Source organism: Castanea sativa, chromosome 4 (assembly GCF_040712315.1).
Source record: "Castanea sativa cultivar Marrone di Chiusa Pesio chromosome 4, ASM4071231v1".
In the NCBI taxonomy this organism is placed as follows: Eukaryota; Viridiplantae; Streptophyta; class Magnoliopsida; order Fagales; family Fagaceae; genus Castanea; species Castanea sativa.
Window position 1 is genome coordinate 15847228 of NC_134016.1, and position 21932 is coordinate 15869159.

Genomic DNA, 21932 nt, shown 5'->3' on the forward strand with positions numbered 1-21932 from the left:
AAGGAAGAAACTTCATTCAACCCAAGTCACTTAGGACCGTTCCTTCAAAGCAGCTAATTTCCTCCTCAAAGCAGCTAATTTCCTCCTCAAAGAGATTAGTCGCGTTGAAGGAGTGGTTTCCCTTCCTAACACACTCCGTGGAACGGCTTAACGCGGCAGGCTGACATTTGTTTCTTTAATATGTTCCTTATTCTCCATCTAATACTCATTACTTTGTTAACATCGTGTAAGACGGGCACCCACCATTAAGGCCCACTAACTATTTTGCCTAAATTCTTATTATTATATTTATTATATCTGTCTGGTGTAGTTAACGTGATAGTTCTGCCTGCCGTAAGCGTACAATCAAGACCTGACCAACAAGGGCATTGTTTGTGCACAAAACAGACCAGGAAGGTTTGCTCTTGGACTGGTCCCAACTCCTCGATCCAAAAAACTTTGGGTCTAGTGTACTGGCCCAGCCCAACACTTGCAAAAAAGACCCACACAAAAGGCGAGGCGAGAACTTGGACAGCAGGCCAAAAACTTCTAACACCAGAGAGAGGGGTAATCGTTGGTTCTAACCATTTCTCTCTCTTACACTCAAAATGTTTCTCTTTTCTTCCATAGGGGTTTGGACTTTTGGTTTTGGTATTTTAACATCACGTGCATTTCAAGTGCATATTATGTTAATATTTTAATAGCAAACTAACAGACATAATGAATTGCCAAATGTGTGAAATTTAAGAAGTAAATTCAGAGAATGTAACGGCTACTACCTTAAATTTAGGGGGTATGTGAGCATTTTTTTCCTATATATTATGAGCCAATTGGCTAGTGACAGAATATAGTGGGGATTAAGTTTTTTCAATAATGGCAATTTGAAAGAAAAGAGAAAAATAGAGTTTTCTCACCATTAAAAAACCTTCAATTGAGTTCTTATCAGCCTTTGAATTTCTAGGAAGAGACTGTCAGCAGTTTCAACAGGTTGTACCAAGGCCTCAATTGAGTCCTTACTAGCCTTTACTTGAGCTAAAATACGTATATGACCTACAACAGATAACAGCCATGGTTGGTGATGAAAAACACTTAAACCGTTATAAGAAAAGACTTTTCGATTTAGCAAAACAAACAAGCTTCAACAATAATAGAAAGCTCAAATAGCGGGCAGGGGCTTCTTGATCCACTTTCGACCTTCCCCATCTGTTCTCACGCACAGATACTACCACTTATAATCTATCCGGCCTTAAGAAGGGAAAGGAAGAGAGAATTCCCTAAGAAAAAAATTAACAACATATTAAATCATTGTAAGGAAACCTCATCCACGAGGCACTACTCAGACAAGTTACAAAAAAGAGGAAGAAGTTTATTACTTCATTTTCAGTTTTGATTGTACTCTCTTTTTTTGATGAAATTGATATGGATTCTAGTAAAATGATAACAACAAACTTAATGCTACTACTAATACGGTCAATTACTTTTGTGCTGGTGGCAGAAATACTTTCATACCATTCTGCTCTTTTAAGGGGTGTGTCATCTGTTTGATCAAAAGCAATCGCAACATTTCTTAGTCTCAATCAACTACTTTTTCTCCTTGTAGTGCCCCTATCTCAAATCAAATCACCCCTTAATTTTATTTCTTCTTGAACTTGACATGATCTTTGTTGTCATGTTAAAACATGAAGCAAGATAGAGTTTTTTTTTTTTTAACTGCTCTTGACTAAAGTACTACTTTTTGTTTTGTTTGTTTCAAAAGAAATGTACCCCAGTCTTCCAAAGGTCACATCATATCTATACTACTATTTAAGGGGTTTTCCCTGTTTGGATTCTTATTTTTTTAGTTCAAAAATACCCCTACAATCCTATATTTAAATAGAGACAAAACTAAAAGACAATCCGGTAAAAACTCATTTTTTAGTTCAAAGATGCCCCTACAGCCTTATGTTTAAGTAGAGACAAAACTAAAGGACAATTCAGTAAAAATGCAACTCCAACTCCCACTAAAATATTGCCTAAAAAATAGGACCACTCTCCTATTAATTTTTAAATTGATTTATTCACTTATAAATTAGATTTTTAAAATAAAAATCATATATATATATATATATAAAATAATTAAATACAGTTTTTTTCTACAAAATAGGACCACTAAAAAAGAAAAGTCCTATCGCACACGCGAAGAGCGTGTGATGAGACTAGTAACCCATTAACTATATCCAAGCATCATCCTTCCCACATACTACCATATTTTGTCTATGCTGTAAGGGAAAACACAGTATTACACATAGAACTTCATTGTTTGGAGGTTGAATTATAGTGAACAGTGTACAACACATGCTTCCCTCAAAAGTTGACAATACTCAATTGAAGAGAAATTACCAGAATTGGTAAGTACATCATCAGGGGCTTGTGACTTTTGATCCAGCACGAGTAAGCTCATGCAAATCTTTCTCAGCATTAGGAATTGTTTCCTTTCCGATTTTAACATATTCTTCATAAACCATACGGAGCTTGTCCAACTGCTGAAAATGAGAGTCAGCACTTGAGGTATCCACAGCTAGCACTTTCATATGCTCAACAGAACTTGCTGCCTTCACTCTTGCGTAATTCACAAGAAAATATCAGCCACCAGATTTAATGGGCATCCTAGTGCAACACCAAACATTCCCAAAAAAAAAAAAACAAACAAACAAACTAGTGTGTGCTACAGTCCAATGATTAACCTAATGATGAAATAGACCAACCTTTTTAACAAACTCATCTTCATCTTCCACAGAGAGTCACAGCAAGGGCAAACATGATGAGCACAGGCAACCCTTTCAAAGGGATCAAACATTTACCACATATCAACTGCAATGTTGTATTTGCTGCAGGGGATGCCCCATAATACCATTAGCACCTCTATAATCGCAAAAGTGATGCATAAACATATTCATTCTGATATGCATCAATTGATAAGATCTGTGAAGCAAATGTCAGGAACCTTTTCTGGAGATCTCTTCTCTTTAGCTGACTCCAAGACTTTGAGATAAGAATCAATAAGAGATTGTGAATCCAAGGACTGAAGTTTCGATTCAGTAAATCTCTTCCTTGTTGTATGAACATCAAATATGAAGCATTATAGAGAAAATGATTTTGACACAGTGAACTACTTTGCATAATAACTTGCTTCTTGAAATAAAAGCCACTCCTATATCCTTTTCCCCTCAGAGTGGAGATCACGTTACTTGGTCATCTTCCCTAAGTGAGATGTTCGAACTCAAGGAAGCTTACAGGTTAGCAAATATAGAAGAAGAGGGATGCCAGACTGAACCATTCAGAGGGGATTGGATCTGTAAAGTCCTAACCATTCCCAAGGTGAAATGCTTTTTATGGCAGTGCTATCATAAGAGTATACTGGTTCAAGCTACCATTACTGCTAGAAGGATGGAAATACCCCCTTTATGTCCGATTTGTAATGAAGCCCGAGTCTATAATCCATGCTTTGAGAGACTGTCGTTTTGCTCAATACTTTTGAAATTCTTTCCCTTCCCCCATACAAGCCACTCTGTTTTATGGAGCTAATGTTCTCGACTGGCTGAGATTAAACTGTTGTAGTTCCAAGCCTTCTTTTTTTTTGGATGTTGACTGGGGTATCTTGTTTTCCTTTAGGATCTGGTCCTTATGGCTTCAAAGGAATAGTGTCGTCTTCAGGAATAAGAGGTCTCATAGAAACTTGAAGGCAGAGACCTTGGCCAAAGCAACGGAGTTACCATTCATTGGCATTAATAGTAAGCTAACCTGTTCTCACACCAATATGAAAGTTAACCGGCTTAGGCCTCCAGTGAGCTGGTATAAGTTGAATTGGGATGGTTCTTCCCTAGGAAATCATGGGCTAGTGGGAGGAGGGCTGATCTGGAATGATAATAGAGATTGGGTCAAAGGCTATGCTAGAGCCATTGGTGTTAGTGTTACCACCAGCGTTGTAGTTGAGTTGTGGCCGTTGGGAGGAGGGCCGATCTAGAATTATAGTGGAGATTAGGTCAAAGGCTATGCTGAAGCCATTGGTGTTACCACCAGTCTTGTAGCTGAGCTGTGGCTGTTGAGAGATGGAATCCAACTATGTAGGATCAGCTTGAGGGATATTCCTACGGTTAGAAGTCAGCATTAATATAGGTAAACCACCAATTGTGATGGTGCCCTTGCTAGAAGGGGAGCTTTGTTACCTCAAGATTTTGTTGTTTTTTTGGAACCTCGCGCGCCGTTGCTTAGTTTAGACTCTGCGGGGGTTCAGTACGTTCGTGCTGTATCTTCTTCTTTTGCTGTTGTTTAGTTGCTAATGAATTTGCCTTTTCACCAAAAAACATAAAAAAAGATATTTTTGTACTTAGGGAATTTGAACCTGGCTTCCTGTAGTTTTGAGTTTCATTGAGCCAAAGGAGAGTGACAGTCACCATTACCAAGTTGAAAATATAAAATTTGAAAAAAATAAAAATAAAGGGGAAAAAAGAAGTGACTATTATAGTATTATATACCTACAGGCTACACTAATCTTATAAGTGATTCTTCTAAAAAAATATCTTAGTGCGGAAAAATATTTAATGGCATTTAAAAAAAAAGTCACATTGCATATGAAAATAGACCAGAAGGTCGAGAGTAGAGAGCCACCAAAACAAGACAGAAAGCTAAGGAAATAGCAGTCCTTTTTTTTTAGGTTTTAATAACAAACGCAACAAAAACTCAAACAGCATCTGTCAATAATATATTCCCACACAGCCCCATCCAACCCTTATTGATACCCCAATTGGTCTCCTTTCAACAGAGACCAACCAATTTCTTTCCTCCATAACATCCACCACCAAACACAAAAAGCCCCTACCAAAAAGAAATTCAAAACCTAACATCCTAATAAAAGTCATAAATTTGTAATTCAAGCCGGTCCAAATATCAAATATATTGGTTTTCTTGATATGCCTTGCTCTCTTGACTCTTCTCAGTACCTGTAGTGAGCAGGCTTGTATGGACCCTCCACAGGGACACTAATATAGTCAGCCTGGTCCTTGCTGAGCTTGGTGAGCCTAGCCCCAAGTTTGCCAAGGTGAAGTGCAGCAACCTTCTCATCAAGGTGCTTTGGCAAGACATAGACCTTCTTCTCATATTTCCCGCTAGTCCTCTCCTTCCACAGCTCAAGCTGTGCAATCACCTGGTTTGTAAATGAGCAAGACATCACGAAACTTGGGTGCCCTGTGGCACAACCCAAGTTCATGAGCCGACCCTCGGCCAACACAATGATGCCTGAGTTTGTATCAGGGAAGACCCACCTGTCTGTTTGGGGCTTGATGGTGATGCGCTTCACACCTGGATAGTTCTCAAGGCCAAGCATGTCAATCTCATTGTCAAAGTGACCAATGTTGCAAACAATGGCATTGTTCTTCATCTTCCTCATGTGGTCAACCATGATGATGTCCTTGTTACCGGTGGTGGTTACAAAGATGTCAGCCTCAGATACAACATCCTCAAGGGTTAGAACTTGGAGGCCTTCCATAAGGGCCTGAAGAGCACAAATTGGATCAATCTCAGTCACAATCACACGGGCACCAGCTTGCTTCAAGGCAGCAGCACAGCCCTTGCCAACATCACCATATCCAGCAACAACAGCAACCTTGCCGGCAATCATGACATCAGTTGCCCTCATCAAACCATCGGGGAGGGAATGGCGGCATCCATACAAGTTATCAAACTGTTCCAACAAAAGATCACGCCCATTATTAGATCAATCATATGACATACAGATCAATCACTAAAACACTTGTATTAAAAGATGCACCAACTATGAATTAAGATTGTTAATGTATTAAAGATCCGCTTGTTAAAAAAAGAGATGGATGCGTCCAACAATTACAAGTAATCTCACAAAAGTAACAAACACATAAAAGCAAACCCAACATTGGATCTTAGATTCGAAATCCTACAAATTCAATAAAAATAACTAAATAAATAAGATCCACTAGAATATGCACTACAAATTTATTTTTAGACTACACTATTCATTTCTGGTGTTCTATTTTCAGTCAAGTTATCAAAATAGCTAAAGAGTAAACACGAATAGAACACAGAGCATTTCCATATCAGATCTGATGCAAAACCCAAAAGACAAACTAGATCTAGAACTTAAATCAAATCAAAATCTACCCTAAACCAATTAATTCATTAACAACAATAAGGGCCCCCAGATCTAAACGAAAATGACAAAAGACAACGTTTTTAGTTATTACCTTGCTCTTGGTGACGGAGTCGTTAACGTTAATAGCAGGGAACAAGAGGGAACCATTGAACTGCATCTGGTAAAGCCTCTTAACTCCAGTGGTTGTCTCCTCGGACACACCAACCAATCTTTGCTTCATCTTGTGGTACCTCTTGGGGTCTGTCTTCAACCCATCTCTGATAATGGTCAGCACAATCTGGAACTCGGCGTTGTCGGTGGAAGCAGGGTCTGGGAGAGTCCCATTCTTCTCGAACAACTCCTCGGCCTTAACACCCTCGTGGATGAGCAGAGTGGCGTCACCACCGTCATCGACAATGAGATCGGGCCCACCACCGGGACCCCAGTCGAGAGCACGCTCGGTGCACCACCAGTACTCCTGAAGGGTCTCCCCTTTCCAGGCGAACACGGCGGCGGAGTCACGGGCGATGGCGGCGGCGGCGTGGTCCTGGGTCGAGAAGATGTTGCATGAACACCAACGGACCTCGGCGCCGAGGGCCGTCAGGGTCTCGATGAGGACAGCGGTTTGGATGGTCATGTGGAGGGAGCCTGTGATTCTGGCTCCCTTGAAGGGCTGTGAAGGGCCGAACTCAGTTCTGCAGGACATGAGACCTGGCATCTCCACTTCGGCCAGCTCGATCTCGAGACGACCGAAGTCGGCCTGAGACATGTCCTTCACCTTGTACTCACGACCGCTTGTGGTTTTCTCTACCAACAAAGCCATGTTGAGAATGAGGGTCGAGAATTGGATCTGATTAGATTAGGGGGTAGGGAGAGAGAGAGTGAGACACGAGAGACTGAAGGAGCGAATGTGGGTATTAATAGGTTAGAGTGTGTGAAATGAACGGTGTAGATTGGTTTTAGAGAGTTGGTGGATGGATCTTTGGTAGACTGATGAGTTATGGCATAGGACACGGAAGCTGATGCGGGGACCCGAGTGGCTAGAATTAGAAATGAATAAACGATGATGATGCGGGGGAAGCGTGACGGCAGACAGAGTCTAAGAGCCTATTTGGTACATGTGTTTCAAAATATATATTTTGATATTTGAAAATGTATATAAAAATATGTGTGAGGTAAAAAATGTATAAAAATAAGTATAATGTTGTTTAAAAACTGAAAATATATGTTTAAGTGAGTATATCAAATACCTTCTTAACTTTTTTATTTTTTTATTTTTTTATTTTACTAATGTGCACCTAATAGTATACCATTTTTTTTAAAAAAATTTATTGGAAATTAAAAAATTTTTACAGCTTTTTCAATTTCTCATAAAATGTTTCAAAAAATAGATAGGTTAATGTGTGTCCTAAGGCCCACATTAACTAGACCATTTTTTTATTATTAGTGATAATTTTCTATTTATCTCAATTTACTATAGTTAGAGCATCCACATTAGTGGATGCATAATTTCTGTCCATTTTATAAGAAAAAATATACTTTTTCTATTTTACACATCTATTTTTACAAAATACTCACATTAGTTTGTCTATTCTACACATTTATTTAATAAAATATTCATTCTTGACTCAATACCCAGCCACCATTAACGATTAGAGCCGCGGCGATCAAACAACGACATCAAACAACCCACTAATCAAAACCCACCGATCAAACAACAACATCAAACAAAAACGACATTGACTCACTCAATGACACCGATCAAATAACCCAATAATCAAACCCTCCTAGCGATTCAACTCGTTCGCTGCAACTCATTTTGCCAACTCTAATCCACTCAAGGACTTGGCCATTGATTCACTGATCTTCCACAACAACAATGACACCTCTTTCTCCGTCGGAGATGACGCGTTCGCGTCGCAACCAGTCTCGAAGATCTATGCCAATGAAGCAATCGGTGAGGACTTCGATGAAGGGTATCCTGGATCGAACGGTTCAATTTTGCCCCCTCCAATGGAGATGGAGCCTGAGGAAGGCTTTGCTCTCAGGGAATGGAGGAGGCTAAACTGAGGGACCGGAGAGAGAGGTGAGAGTAGAAGTTGAAAAGGAGAGAGTGAGGTGGGCAGCACCACGTTGATCCCAGGGTGTTCCTAGGAACACCCTGAACTGAAAAAAAAAAAATATTTTATATATAATAATTAAAATTATTTTATTTGTTTACCCTTAAAAAAAATGAGGAACACCCTCAATCAAAATTAGGAACACTCTCAACTAAAAAAAAAAAAAATTGTTCTTACTTTCAAGCAAAAAAGAAATAAGCCCAAAAAAAAATTTGAACTAAAAAATGGTAACAAAGCAAGCCCACTAGGAAAAAAAGCCTAACATCAATCAATAAAGCAAACCCAACAGATTACAGTAGCAAACTCACGGATTCTCAAAAAAAAAAAAAACCCAAACAAACCAAAACCCACTATACTAAAACCAGAAACCAATAGATGGCACTTGAAAGAAAGAAAGAAACCTAACCTAAAGTCTAAAGAAAAAAAATCTAACCCATAAACCTATACTGAGCTTTAGAACAGCAGAACGCCAGAACCAACGGATCGCCAGATCGGAGAAGGGGATTGCCAGATCGGGCTTCAAACTCGAGCTCCAAAACGGCTGAACATATCAGATTGGAGATCAGATTGGTCTTCCTCGCCTCGATGTTCTGCCCGAGTCCCGACGACGCCACCCCTCAACCTCAGGCCTCCCTGCTCCCTCAACCTCAAGGTATTTCATCTCTATCTCAATCTCTCCCTGTCTCACTCTCAGTCTCTCTCTCTCTCTCTCTTCATCTCAGTCTCACTTTTTTAACATTTACCCTGTTTGTTTTTGGCTTTATCCGATATTGGTGTTGGTGCTTCTTTTTTTTTTGATATAGTGTTGGTGTTGGTGTTGGTGTAAGTGCAAGGTGTTGGTGTTGATGTTGGGGAGATTATCAATTGTCTTTTAGTGTTGGTGTTGGTGTCTTTTGGTGAGATACAATAAATTGGTTTTATCTAATTTACTGTGTGTTAGTGCTAGTGCAAGTGCAAGTGTACAACTAATAATTAATAAATATGGTTGTGTGGTGTGTGCTAGTTGATTAGTTTAACTAATGGTCGTAAAATATGTAATAAATCACTCTTTTTTAGACTTGGACTTAAGCTATACGGCCTATATATTTTTGTGCCGCACAATTTATTGACTTTTTTTTTTTTTTTGTTAAGTAATAGTGTGATGTTCCAAGTATCAAACAACCATAGCAATTAGTTGAACTAATTAATTTTGTTTGTTTGGGACATTAATTAACCAATAATTAATTGGGGAAAACAACTAATAATTAATAATTTAATTAACCAATACATTATAAAAGACAAACAAAAAACATTATGTTAGGCTAAACAACAATTAATAATTTTATAATTAATGAAACAACAATATAACAAATTATAGTTTATAAAAGACAAACAAATTAATGAAACAACTAAACAACAATACATTTGGAAAAAAATTCCTAGAGCCGCCACTAAGAAAAATTATGCTTCTTAATGAATACCCTGGGAAAAATTCCTAGAATCGCCACTGCCTAAAATACACTTATTTTAGGATGTTCAAAATAGAGTTAATAATTAACAACAAGGAAAAATTATTTTCTTTCTTTTTGAAGATGTGGCAACTAATGGCTTTTTAGGAAATTTTTTTAAAAAGTTATTACATAAGATGAAGAAATAGATATTCAATATTTTTTATAAAGAATAGTTATTCTTCATTTTGAAGAATAGTTATTCATAAGGAATAACTATTCATTGTAATAAAAATAATAACCAACCAACTGAATAGTTATGTCGTAGAAATATTTATTACATTACAGTATGTATTACAGACTACCATATATGCCTTAAGGGCACGTTTGGTACATTGAATGTGGATTACAACAGGAATGATAATCTTTATTACCAGGACTAAAATGTGTTGTAATGGAATAACTAAACTTATTCATTAGTTTGGTTGAGAGTTATTACATTATAATAAAACTTATGATCTATTTTAAGAAATATTTCATTCATACAATTATATTTCCTAGAAAATAATATATTTTAAATTTTAGAGAGATGAGTTATTTTTTGATAATTTTTTATTTCCATAATTGTTAGGTGGAGTAGAAAGTTTATTTATTTGAAAATATATTAATGTTAGAAATTATTACATCTACTAAGGAATAGCTATTACAACCCTTTTAGAGAGGAATAATTATTCCTCATTTTAAAGAATAGCTATTTATAAGAAATGACTATTCCTTATAATAAAAATATAACCAAACTATTGAATAGTTAAACCATAGGAATATTTGTTATATTACAGTGCCTATTACAGTCTACCAAACATGACCTAAAGAATAACTAAACTATAGGAATAACTATTACATTACAGTGCCTATTACAGTCTACCAAACATGACCTAAAGAATAATTAAACTATAGGGATACCTATTACATTATAGCGCCTATTATAGTCTACCAAAACATGCCCTTAATGCTTTGAGTAACTTAGGAAGAATGGAAGATTGGCTTCTTGTGTCAGTTGTGAGTGTGTTTTTTTGGAATTTGTAGGAGACTTCAGAATAGAGATTGGACAACATTGTAACTACTTGATGATAACTAAAAATTTAAAATTGTGATGGAAGACTAAACATTTAAATTTCTATTTGTAAACTGATGGGACAGTGCAACAATTTTATCGGGCATTTTTTTAAGGGGGAGTTAGCAGACGTATTTTTACTGTTTTGTCCTCAATTGTTTTCACTTATTAAACATTGGATGCGAGGATATTTTAGACTGATAAAATGTATATCCCAAATAAGGAAAATCCCTTAAATAGTAAACTGAACATTTAAATTTCAATTTGTAAATTGATGGGAGAGTGCAACAATTTTATCGGGCATTTTTTTAGGGGGAGTTAGTAGATGTATTTTTACTACTTTGTCCTCAATGGTTTTCACTTATTAAACGTTGGATTCGAGGGTATTTTAGACCAATAAAATGTCCATCCCAAACATGATAAATCCCTTAAATAGTAGACTGAACATTTAAATTTCAATTTGTTAATTAATAGGAGAGTGCAATAGTTTTATCAGGCATTGTTTTAGGGGGATTTAGTAGACGTATTTTTACTGTTTTTTCCTCAATTGTTTACACTTATTAAACGTTGGGTGCGAGGTATTTTAGGGTAAATTTCAGTAAACTACCCTGTGGTTTGGGCTAATGCCAACTAGGTTTAAGACTTTTCAATAGTGACCCTTAACACAATTTGGTCCTTAAACACTATTATTTCTATTACCTATTCTCAGCCTCTCTTTCAACTAATAACAAATTCTTTGCTTGGGTTTCACTTTTTGGTGTACCAAAATATCCATACACAAATTCTAAAATAACATATCTTTTAGTTTAATTTAATTTCCGACCAAAAAAAAAAAGGATTAAAAGAGCTATTTAGCATTCTTAAAATTTATCGAAATTTTTACTACCAATAACAGACACTCCACCAAAACCCACTACCCCACATACGCTTCATCGACCTTTTTCATCGGAACTGAAAGAAAAACTGTTACTTCTATTTGTATTCAAATGTCTGCTTTCTATTTCTATTTCTTATCTATTGTAATTAAAGTACTTTACCTACATACGGTTACTTCCTTAAATATTTTTTTTTTTAAAAAACTACTCTTTCTTGTCCCAATCTATAACATTATCATAACAATTAGACAGGTTTAACTATAAAATTAAAAAATTAAAAATTAAAACAAAAACAAAAATTAAAAATTTCCACATGTCCACTTCTTTTTTACTTCTTTTAAAAAAGGAAATTGCTCATTGTTATCCCAACCCATGCAATTATCACAACAATTTTATTTTACTTTTTTGAGAATGATTTATCACAACAATTAGATGGGTTTAACTAAAAACAAAATGAAAATTGCCCTCTTTTAAAAATGTTAAAAACTGATTGCATTAATAATAGGGTTAACAACGAAGCTTTACTACTCCAAAACACCTAAGGCTATCTCACCTCCCACTAGCCACTTCCAAAGAGTCTGAAACAAGGGAACCACAAGCGTGTCACTATCTCAACTCCCACAAGTGTATCACGTCTCCCTTCCTCACTTCACAGTTCACAGTTCACAGACTGCTTCAAATTAAACAAATCCACCAGTTAAATTGCATTAATACGCAAATGTTTGTTTGTTTCCAAATATTTTTACAACCTTTGTTTGATTTGTTCTCTAGATGCTGTAGATTTTTGTTTTACTCTTTTTTTTTTTTTGAGTTTTTTACTCTAATTAAATGGTCTCTTGTTTTTTTTTCTTAGTAAAATTTGCGTATCAATATTGAGGTTGAGATTCAGGGGCGACCTTATGTTAGAGCCAGGGGTTAAAATGAACCCCCTGACTTGTCAATTATATATATATATATATATAAATTTTTTAACTTTTATTTTGACCCTATAAAATAAAAATTTGAACATCCTAACCCTAAATTTTATTTAAAGCCAAATAAAATAATTTTGAATATGATCATCTTAATGCTACTTTCATAATATTTTCACAATAAATGTTATGTGACAAGTTTTAATTGGTTTTTATTTAGACCCATAATTAACATCACTTTTTACCTACCATTAACAACTTACCACCTAGATTTTGTTAAAAAAAATTTGTAAACGTATTGTATATTGAATATTATTAAAAAAAAGTTTCATTTTTGCTCCTTTGTTAAAAATATATGTGTATATTCTCTACAGAACTCTAGCTTACTTTATTGTTGATAGCAAAATGAAGCTATTTTTTCATGCATATTTTTTCTTCATAAGCAAAAAATTACACTACTGTTACAACCAATATATCTCTATCTACATTGGTGATTATTTCCCATTCTCTTCATCTCTCTTTCTTTCTTATGTATTTTTTTGGTTTTTCTCTTTATTTGATCAAATTGTTTGATAAATACTCTACAGATTTTCAAGTCCAAGAAGTTTTTTAGTGCTTGCTCAAATTCCAAGAGAGCGATCACATGTATGATTAAAAAGCCATACATGATTATAAAAAAAAGCCATATAAAAAACTTATATTAGTTACCATTTTTTTTCTTTGTTTCACATTACTCCTAGTTCTACTCTTAGGTGTGTTAGTATTCTTCTTTATCATATATTTTTATTTAATTGATAATACATATAAATATAATAAGTTATTACTAATTTGACAAAAATATATGATTAATTATTTAATTATATTTGTTGTATTACTGATCTTTAAACTATTAATAACTTTTTTATATTATTGAATAATATAGTTGTATAATATACTGAATTGTATTTAGAATACTATTTTAGATTATTGTATATAATATGGAAGTTGTATGTACAAGAAGAAAAATTATTTTATTTTTTATTTACTCCTATGACAAATTTCTTGCTCTATCATTGTGAACCCCCTAGAAAAAAATCCTGGAGTCGCCATTGTTGAGATTTCCAATATTTTCTATCAGCCCTTTGTTAGTCTTCTTATACTTTTTTTACATTTACCTGATTGATATTACCAGGCTTATTTGTGGGATTTTTACTTTACATTTCTCTTTTGCATGTTGTCAAAATTTGGTATATGTGGTCAAATTAAAGCAACACTTTTAGCTCTGTTTATTTTACTGGAAAACTTTCTATAAAGATAATTTTCTATATTTTTCAGTGTTTAGTAACAAAAAAAAACTGGTCAACGGAAAATTATCTTTAGTCAATGGAAAATCCTAATAAAAATAAAGATTGTTTTTTATAGCTTGTTTTCCAAAAAATTTTTTTGGAAAACAATCTCTCTCTCAGTACGCTCTCTCACTATCACTCTTTCTCTTTTCCCTTTTCCCTTTTCTTTTTCTTTCCTCACACCATCACTGTCACTCACTCTGGTCTCTTATTTTCCATAGATCTCTTTCCCTCACTCTCTCTCTATATTTCTCTTCCCCTTTATAACACAGTTCTTTGAGTAGATTTTTTCTCCTCATTGCTTCGTAATTATTTCATTTCTCTCTACTAACTTGCAGAAAAGAACATATTTGCAGCGGTAATTATTCATTCCTCTCTACCAAAATCCCAATTCTTTACTTTGATTTTCAAACTTGATTTTATTTTTTTTCTCTAAGAAACTTTTGGTTTGATGGATTCCATGTATAAGTTTTTTTTGCACATAAAAGTGCTAAAAATATAAAAAATAAAAAATAAGAAAAAATGAATGAATGAAGTAAAAGACGAAAATTTTAACAAGAGTGCCTATATGGCTCTAAATTGCTGTAAGGACCAAAAGCTCATAAAATCAACTTCAAAACGTTCCTGCTGCTTTATTCACTTAAGAGTCCTCATACAATACATTTGGTAGAGAGGGTTCAACAACAAAAAGCCCCCTTCTCGTAGTCTCTTGATTCCTATTTATACTATTCTCTGTTTTCATCGTAACCTTACACCTTGCAATCTGCGGTCCTTTTCCTGTGACACTTGTCCGTCGGCAATGGAACAAGATTCCACTTTGCATCCCGCACTGTTCAGGTCATGTCCACATTAATGCGACAGATAGAGGAGATGCTTGCTAATTAATGCGGCCAGAATGGTTGTTGCCAAGCATTTAATGCAACTTTGCAACCTTCCAAATCAGCCTATTACAACCAGATATTTGTAACATGCCCCTTATGTAGTTATCGTCCTCGCCACCTCATCTTCGGGCACACCCGAAGAGACCTCATCTTTCATTCTAAATGTTGGCCTTTCTTTCTTCGGGTCCTCGGGCTCTTAGGTCCTCACAATTGCTTTGACATAGGATAATCTTTTTTGTTGATAGATACATTATGCAGATACTATGTAGTGATGATATATTATATAGATACATTATATAAATACATAATTTTGAGTAATATTAAAGATTTCTAGTTGACCATAATAGACAATTAGTCTACCAACAAAAAGAGTAAACAATGAAAAGTTATTGTTATTTTGTACTTATTAAAGATCTATTCTCCTGTCAATTTTACGTATATAGACAAATGGTTGATATATATATATATATATATGTATGTATGTGTGTGTGTGTATGTGGTTGATATATATATATATATATATATATATATATATATATATATATATATATGTGTGTGTGTGTGTGTGTGTGTGTGTGTGGACGTTCCTGTCCATATATATGAACAAGATGAGTGGTAGAGATTATAAAAAGTTGACAACTAATTTTTATTGTATGTATTGTCAAAATTTTAGTATGAAAACCAAATTCATTATTGATTTTTTTTTTTAATATTTATTACATTAGTTAGTTTACATAATACGTATGTTTTAAATTACACAAGAAATATAAAAAATAAAAATTTGCATATCAAACACCAGAAAATATTCTCAAGATCATTTTCAAGGTCGTTACCAAATACTGAAAAATAATATAGTTTTGTAGAAAATGTTCTTTGAAAAATGAATCATTTTCCAGAAAATGTTGATGCTGAAACAAACAGAGTTTAGTTAAAGTTAGCAGTGTTCCTTTTGGTTTAATTTCATTATTAATGATTTTTTTCTTTTAAATGCAATGATTATTTTTCTCAGTACATATATTAGTTGTTGTCGTTTTTTTTCAAAAGTTTGATACTTGTATGGGGCAAAAATCCGAGACCCAAAAAGGAATTCCGCTTGGATTAAGGTTCAATGCAATTAATTTATAGAGATAGAACTCTAGACTAACAGTTAAACTTTTGGCCATAATTCTTATTCAAAGATATAAATATGACAAGAAAATAGTTATGGGATTACTCATAAAGTGCAAATTAGTTTGTATTATCTTCCTCGGAAATAGCCAAGGAACCGTTTACATTTAGGAAAATACAAGTATATGTGCTACTTTCTCTCAATTTCGTAAATCAACCTTTTTTCTCTAGGATTCCTTCCTCTGTTCACTAGGAATCTCTCACCTACTAAAATGTTCAATTCCAATGGATAAACCAAAACAATATTCAGAACATTGGCTTATATTAGATCTTAAATGCCTTTGTTGTGGAAATGGACCTAACATGGGCTTTAGCCCCGAATTGCATCATTTTATTGTGAGTTTGTGTGGGTTTCATGTTTTCTTTTGGGTGGCCCTTTTTCAATTTGTTAGCACCTGTGGGTGAGACCCATGATCAAATCTTGCCTTCCGTGACACCAACCTACCCTTTTTCTTTATTTATTTATTATTATATTTTATTTTTCGTAAAGGAATGCACGACAGCACGAGTACATTGGCTTAATTTCATTCGGTCGCTGATTGGGGTCTTTATGTTTTGACATATAGTCAAAAATAATAATAATAGGTCTTAATAATAATAGAGTGAAGAAAAATATCTTTGAGACTCTAGCTAGCAACAGGAGAGCTATGGAGATAAGGGCAAAGACTAAAGCTATAAAGGGAGGAAAGAGGGGAGAGAGAAAAGGAGAGTCTTTTGGCTAAAAATTGTAAAAAACAGAGTTTATTATTGTTATAGGTACTGTTCAAAGTTATTTAGCAAAATGAGGAGAGAGATTGAATTTCGGCAACGGTATTGCCGAAATTGCAAGAAAAAGTAGAATGTGTTAGGGGAGAGAGGAAAATTGAATTTCGGTAATGAGATTACCGAAATTCTTGTCCTGCCCTTACTTGCGAGCCTGCCCGTGAAGTGCCCAAAATACTGAAATGAAAAACCAATTGTGGCAATGGCATTGCCGAAAATAGGTGGAAAAAAAAAAATTGTGGCAACCAAGTTGCCGAAAATGGAGGGGGGAAAAAAATTCTACATCCACAACATTTTTCACAACAAATTACAGGTGATTAGTTGTTATTGGTTCAAATTTGAACCTAACACTAAGATAACTTTTTTGCTCCAATAATAACAATAAGTAACAATTTGTCATTTATGATTTGTTGTAAAAATATTGTGAAAATGTTGTGAATGTATCATTTCTAAAAAAAATTGTGGTGCCGAAATAGAAGGAAAAGAAAAAAAAAAAAGTGGCAATGTGGCAATGCCATTGCCGAAATAGAGGGAAACTTTTTCCCTCTATTTCGGCAATGGCATTGCCACATTGCCACTTTTTTTTTTTTTTTTTTTTGTTTTCCTTCTATTTCGGCTCCACGATTTTTTTTGAAATGATACATCCACAACATTTTTACAATATTTTTACAACAAATCATAAATAGCAAGTTATTACTTATTGTTATTATTGGGGCAAAAAGTTATCTTAGTGTTAGGTTCAAATTTGAACCAATAACAACTAACCACCTGTAATTTATTGTGAAAAATATTGTGGACGTAGCATCTTTTTTTTTTTTTTCCCTCCATTTTCGGCAACTTGGTTGCCACAATTCTTTTTTTTTTTTTTTTCCTTCCATTTTCGGCAATGCCATTGTCACAATTGGTTTTCCATTTCAGTATTTTGGGCACTTCACGGGCAGGCAGGGCAGGACAAGAATTTCGGTAATGTCATTACCGAAATTCAATTTTCTCTCTCCCCTGACCCATTCTACTTTTTCTTGCAATTTCGGCAATACAGTTGCCGAAATTCAGTCTCTCTCCTCATTTTGCCAAATAACTTTGAACAGTACCTATAACAATAATAAACTTCATTTTTTACAATTTTTAGCCAAAAGACTCGAGAAAAGGATCTGAAAAAAACAAAAACAAAATAGAGAGAAAATATAAGAAGCACCACAGGAAAGTGATAGTTCCCAATTGTAACACCTGAATAGAAATTGTAATGCTTTTAGTTAAAGAAATCAACTACTTGAGTTTTCTATTGTGGAGTGCTTATCCCTTATTATTTATTTTTATTAAAGCTACGTAAATAGTTGGAGTAGGAACTAGGAATCAGCGGTGAACTCCTAGGGGGTTAATTTAGGCATCCCTCACAGGTATCTTTGGCGATATTTGTCTGCATTGAAAATTCAAAACCAAGATATAGTTTATTAGATTATCCTACAATTGGGCCCCCCCACCTTGGGCGAAGTGGGTGTCCAAGTCTAGATATGGAGTTTGCTATACCTACAGCTGAAAATTATACGAGTTGTGAAATCAAAAAATAAATAATAAAAAATAAAAAAATCATACGAGTTGTACTGTAAACTGTAAAGCCATATTCCTATCAATAAATTGCACTTATTTCCAATAAATATTTTGATTCTATGAATTCACAGCTAAATTTAAGCATTTCCCTGGACTTGACTTGCATATATTCCAGCGACTGTACCTATGAAAAAATGGGTAGCTAAGAATATGACATCTGAAAATTCTAGAGCTAGACATCTTACTTAAGAAAATGACATCTACTCATCAAAAAAATGATTAGCTTTTACTGTATTTTACGGTTGTAATTGTATTTTGGTGGAGCTGAGCTCCTGAATGGTAAGGAGAATGAAATAATTTTGGATGTTTTGTTGTGTCATAGCAACTAGCAAGGCCCTGAGAGCATAGGCAGTGGGCTGCCATATGCCAAATGTAAGGTACATTTGGCATTCAAGCCCAAAACATGCTCAGCAACTAGAAGGCCAAAATTGAGAAAGACTAAATTTTTTTGACATAGTGCTACAATACCATTTTAAATTTAAGATGGTACAATAGCTAAATGGGATAAAAAAATAATTTTTTAATACTCTCTCTCCTCCTTTTTAACCCCGAAATTTCTCTCCTTTCTCATTATTTCTCTTCTTTTCTCTCTCTTCCTTCTCTCTTTCTCATCTACTCTCTGCTCTCTTCAGACCCAAGACCTTGTGCTTTCTCTGATGACCCTCTCTCTCTTATAAGTTAGATGCTTGCATGTTTAAAATCTGAAAGGCTATCTAATTAAGTATTTCCGAGAAGCTAAGATCAAGGTCGGCGTGGGTTTTGACAACGGTGGAGATCGTGAGTTTTGACGACGGTGGGTTGGGTTTGGATCGGCGTGAGGGCTCCGATGAACAAAGTTTCTCTCTAAACTAGTTTGGAAAGAAACCCTACAAACTCATCATATATCTTTATATTGAGTGTGAATTTTGAAAATCTAACCGTTGGATTGCATGCTCTTATTACATCCTTAATGCTTACAAAATTTCAAGAAGATCAAAAATCAATTACTATGTCATCAATAGTAAATAACATCCAATTTGAACAAAATATGATATGCATGTTAAGAACATAAAGAACATGAAATTCAACAGTTAGATTTTCAAAATTCACACCCAAAAAAGAAATATATAAGAAATTTGAAGAGTTTATCTCCAAATTAATTTGGAGAGAAACTTTGTTCGGCTCCATTGAGTTTGAATCGAAGCTCCGATGGCTTCGATATGATTCTGACGAGGCATCGGTGGTGGGTTTCTTTGCAGGTGTGGTGGCTATTGCTGGCTCCGATTGGTTTGATGGTTTGTGTGTGTGGCTTAGTTGATGGTTTGATGGTTTGTGTTTGTGTTTGTGTGTGTGTGTGGCTCTATTGATGGTTTGATGGTTGGTGTTTGTGTGTGTGTATGTTGATGGATTTGGATAGGTGGATCGGTGTATCATGGGTCTGTGTGTGTGTGGCTTTGTGTGTTGAAACCGATGCTAGAGATTGAGGGAAAAAGAGAGGAAAATGAATAGAGAAAGAGAAACATTTAAAAAAAGAATAAAATAGAATATTTAAATAAAATGGGAAAAAAATAGAATTTTGAGATATTGGATGTGTTGTAAAATAATATTGTATAATTGATAAAGCAGCTTTTTGAGATGGTAAAATAAGATGGAATAGCATTTCCTGATGCTGATGCTCCGAGTACAATGGATTACACCGCTTAACCTACTATGTACCTAAAAAATAAAGGAAAAACGAGTGAAACTTACTATCCATGAAAGAGAGGACTCATATACACCATTTATGAACGAGAAGACTCATATACCCTTAATAGGACCTACCATTTGTAAGAGAGATGACTCATATATCTTCTTCTAAAATGGGAAAAGATGAATTGATCGCCAGCAAGTTATATAATACTCACTACTCACTACTCACTACTCACTACTCACTACTCGCTCTTTCTATATATATGTGTTAGTACTATCAAGTATCAAGCAAGGTACTCTCTCTCTCTATGGTCTACATATATGTCGGTATCAAATTGTAACTGAGTGAGTACTTGACCACACAGATAATTTAATGAATCAAATTATGCAAGGAACCCAAGGACCTTCGGCTTTTGTTGGTTGGCTATTCAAAGATTATTTATCATGTCGACTGGATCTGTGGGCACCCAGCTGATGCTATGATGCAACTCAATCAAATTCGTTCTGTGCTATGAACACTGTTACCCGCCCGATTGTCTCTTTGTCTTTGGCCCATCACTAAAACTGAAATATTTTTGCTCAATAATATACGTAAGCAAAAATTAATTGAAATAGTACAGTAAAATTCATGAATTAAAAAGTATAATGAAATTCATAAATAGTAACAAAAATAAGATAAATAGTAAAATAAGTTAGCAAAATTAATTATGCCAAACAAACACTAAAGGTCTGTTTGGATACCGCTTTTTTTGTTGAATACTTATTACTAAAAGTACTGTAGGTAAAAGTAAAAGTTAGTTGAAATAATACAACTTATAAATAGTATCAAAAAATGTAATAGAGTTCATAAAGAGTCCAAATCTTCTGTCTCACTTTTCCTGCTCCACTTTATTATCCACCAATAAAAACTTGCCACGTGTTCACCTAACTAATTAAATACTATCATTATTGACTTATTAATGCTACCGTTATTAATTAATAGTAGTATTTAATTAATTAGGTGAACACATGACAAATTTTTATTGGTGAAGTATAGAGTGAAGTAGGAAAAATGAGATAAAAAATTTAGACTCGTCCATAAATAGTAGAAAAATAAACTCATAATTTTAAATTTTCATTTATCTCAAGCAGCGTCGGTGGGTGCTATTAAAACGTGAGGTGAGCATGTGAGGATGGTCCTGAATCCTGATAGCTTAGGGAATATCAGCATGTGCCATGCGGGCTCGTGGTTTGCACGTAATAATTAAATTTAAAGGCACTTCGACACAGGGAGAAAAGCTAGCTTCATCCCACTCTTAAATCTATCACTATATTACATCATCATCATATATATTATTAACGTATTTTAATATATATATATATATATATATTTTTTAATACATCAAGGAAATTTAAATCCTAATTTTCTCATTTGAAAATATCAAAAAATGTCAATTGATCTACAATTGAAAAAAAAATTAACTTTAATACTAATACTTGTTTCAGTTGTTTGAAATGAACTTCTCATTTCCTCACAGCATAATCCAAATGCATATTAATTGTATTCTTTTACAAGTAGTAACATCCAAATAACGATGAATAAATGTTGTTAGAAAATGGATATTTTTATCAAACTTAATTTGATGCTTAGCACAAAATATACAAGGCGTAAATGAACTTTTAGTCTTTACATTTTGACCCGATTTCTATTTTGGTCCCTACATTTTCATTTTACCACTTTTAGTCCCTAAACCAATTAATGCGTGACATTTAAGTCCTTACCGACACCCAACTAACAAAAAATGCTGACGTAGCTAATGGCACAGTAAAATAATAATTAAAAAAAATCTATTTTGGCATTAAAAAATTGCCACATCAGCATCTAAATTAATTTTAATTAAATAAAAAAATTAAAAACAAAATTAAAAACATAAAATTACAGATCTAAGAACCTAAGAACTTGTTCTTCAATGT

General features: G+C 34.3%; 1 protein-coding gene across 1 annotated transcript; it reads right to left on the bottom strand.

Annotated features, from left to right (window-relative positions):
• Positions 1 to 4644: 4644 nt before the first annotated feature.
• On the bottom strand, positions 4645 to 7121 carry LOC142631741 (adenosylhomocysteinase). Its single transcript, XM_075806032.1, has 2 exons — positions 6234 to 7121; positions 4645 to 5698 (listed from the first exon to the last, which is right to left on the bottom strand). The coding sequence occupies exons 1-2, from the start codon at positions 6942 to 6944 to the stop codon at positions 4952 to 4954; spliced, it is 1458 nt and encodes a 485-aa protein (XP_075662147.1). The 5' UTR covers positions 6945 to 7121; the 3' UTR covers positions 4645 to 4951.
• Between the last annotated feature and the right edge of the window lie 14811 nt (positions 7122 to 21932).

Excerpts from the sequence above, each read along its gene's own strand:
- LOC142631741 (XM_075806032.1), bottom strand. The coding sequence starts at position 6,944 with ATGGCTTTGTTGGTAGAGAAAACCACAAGCGGTCGTGAGTACAAGGTG. Across the intron at positions 5,699-6,233 it reads ACTCCGTCACCAAGAGCAAG|TTTGATAACTTGTATGGATG; the intron begins GTAATAACTAAA and ends TTGTTGGAACAG.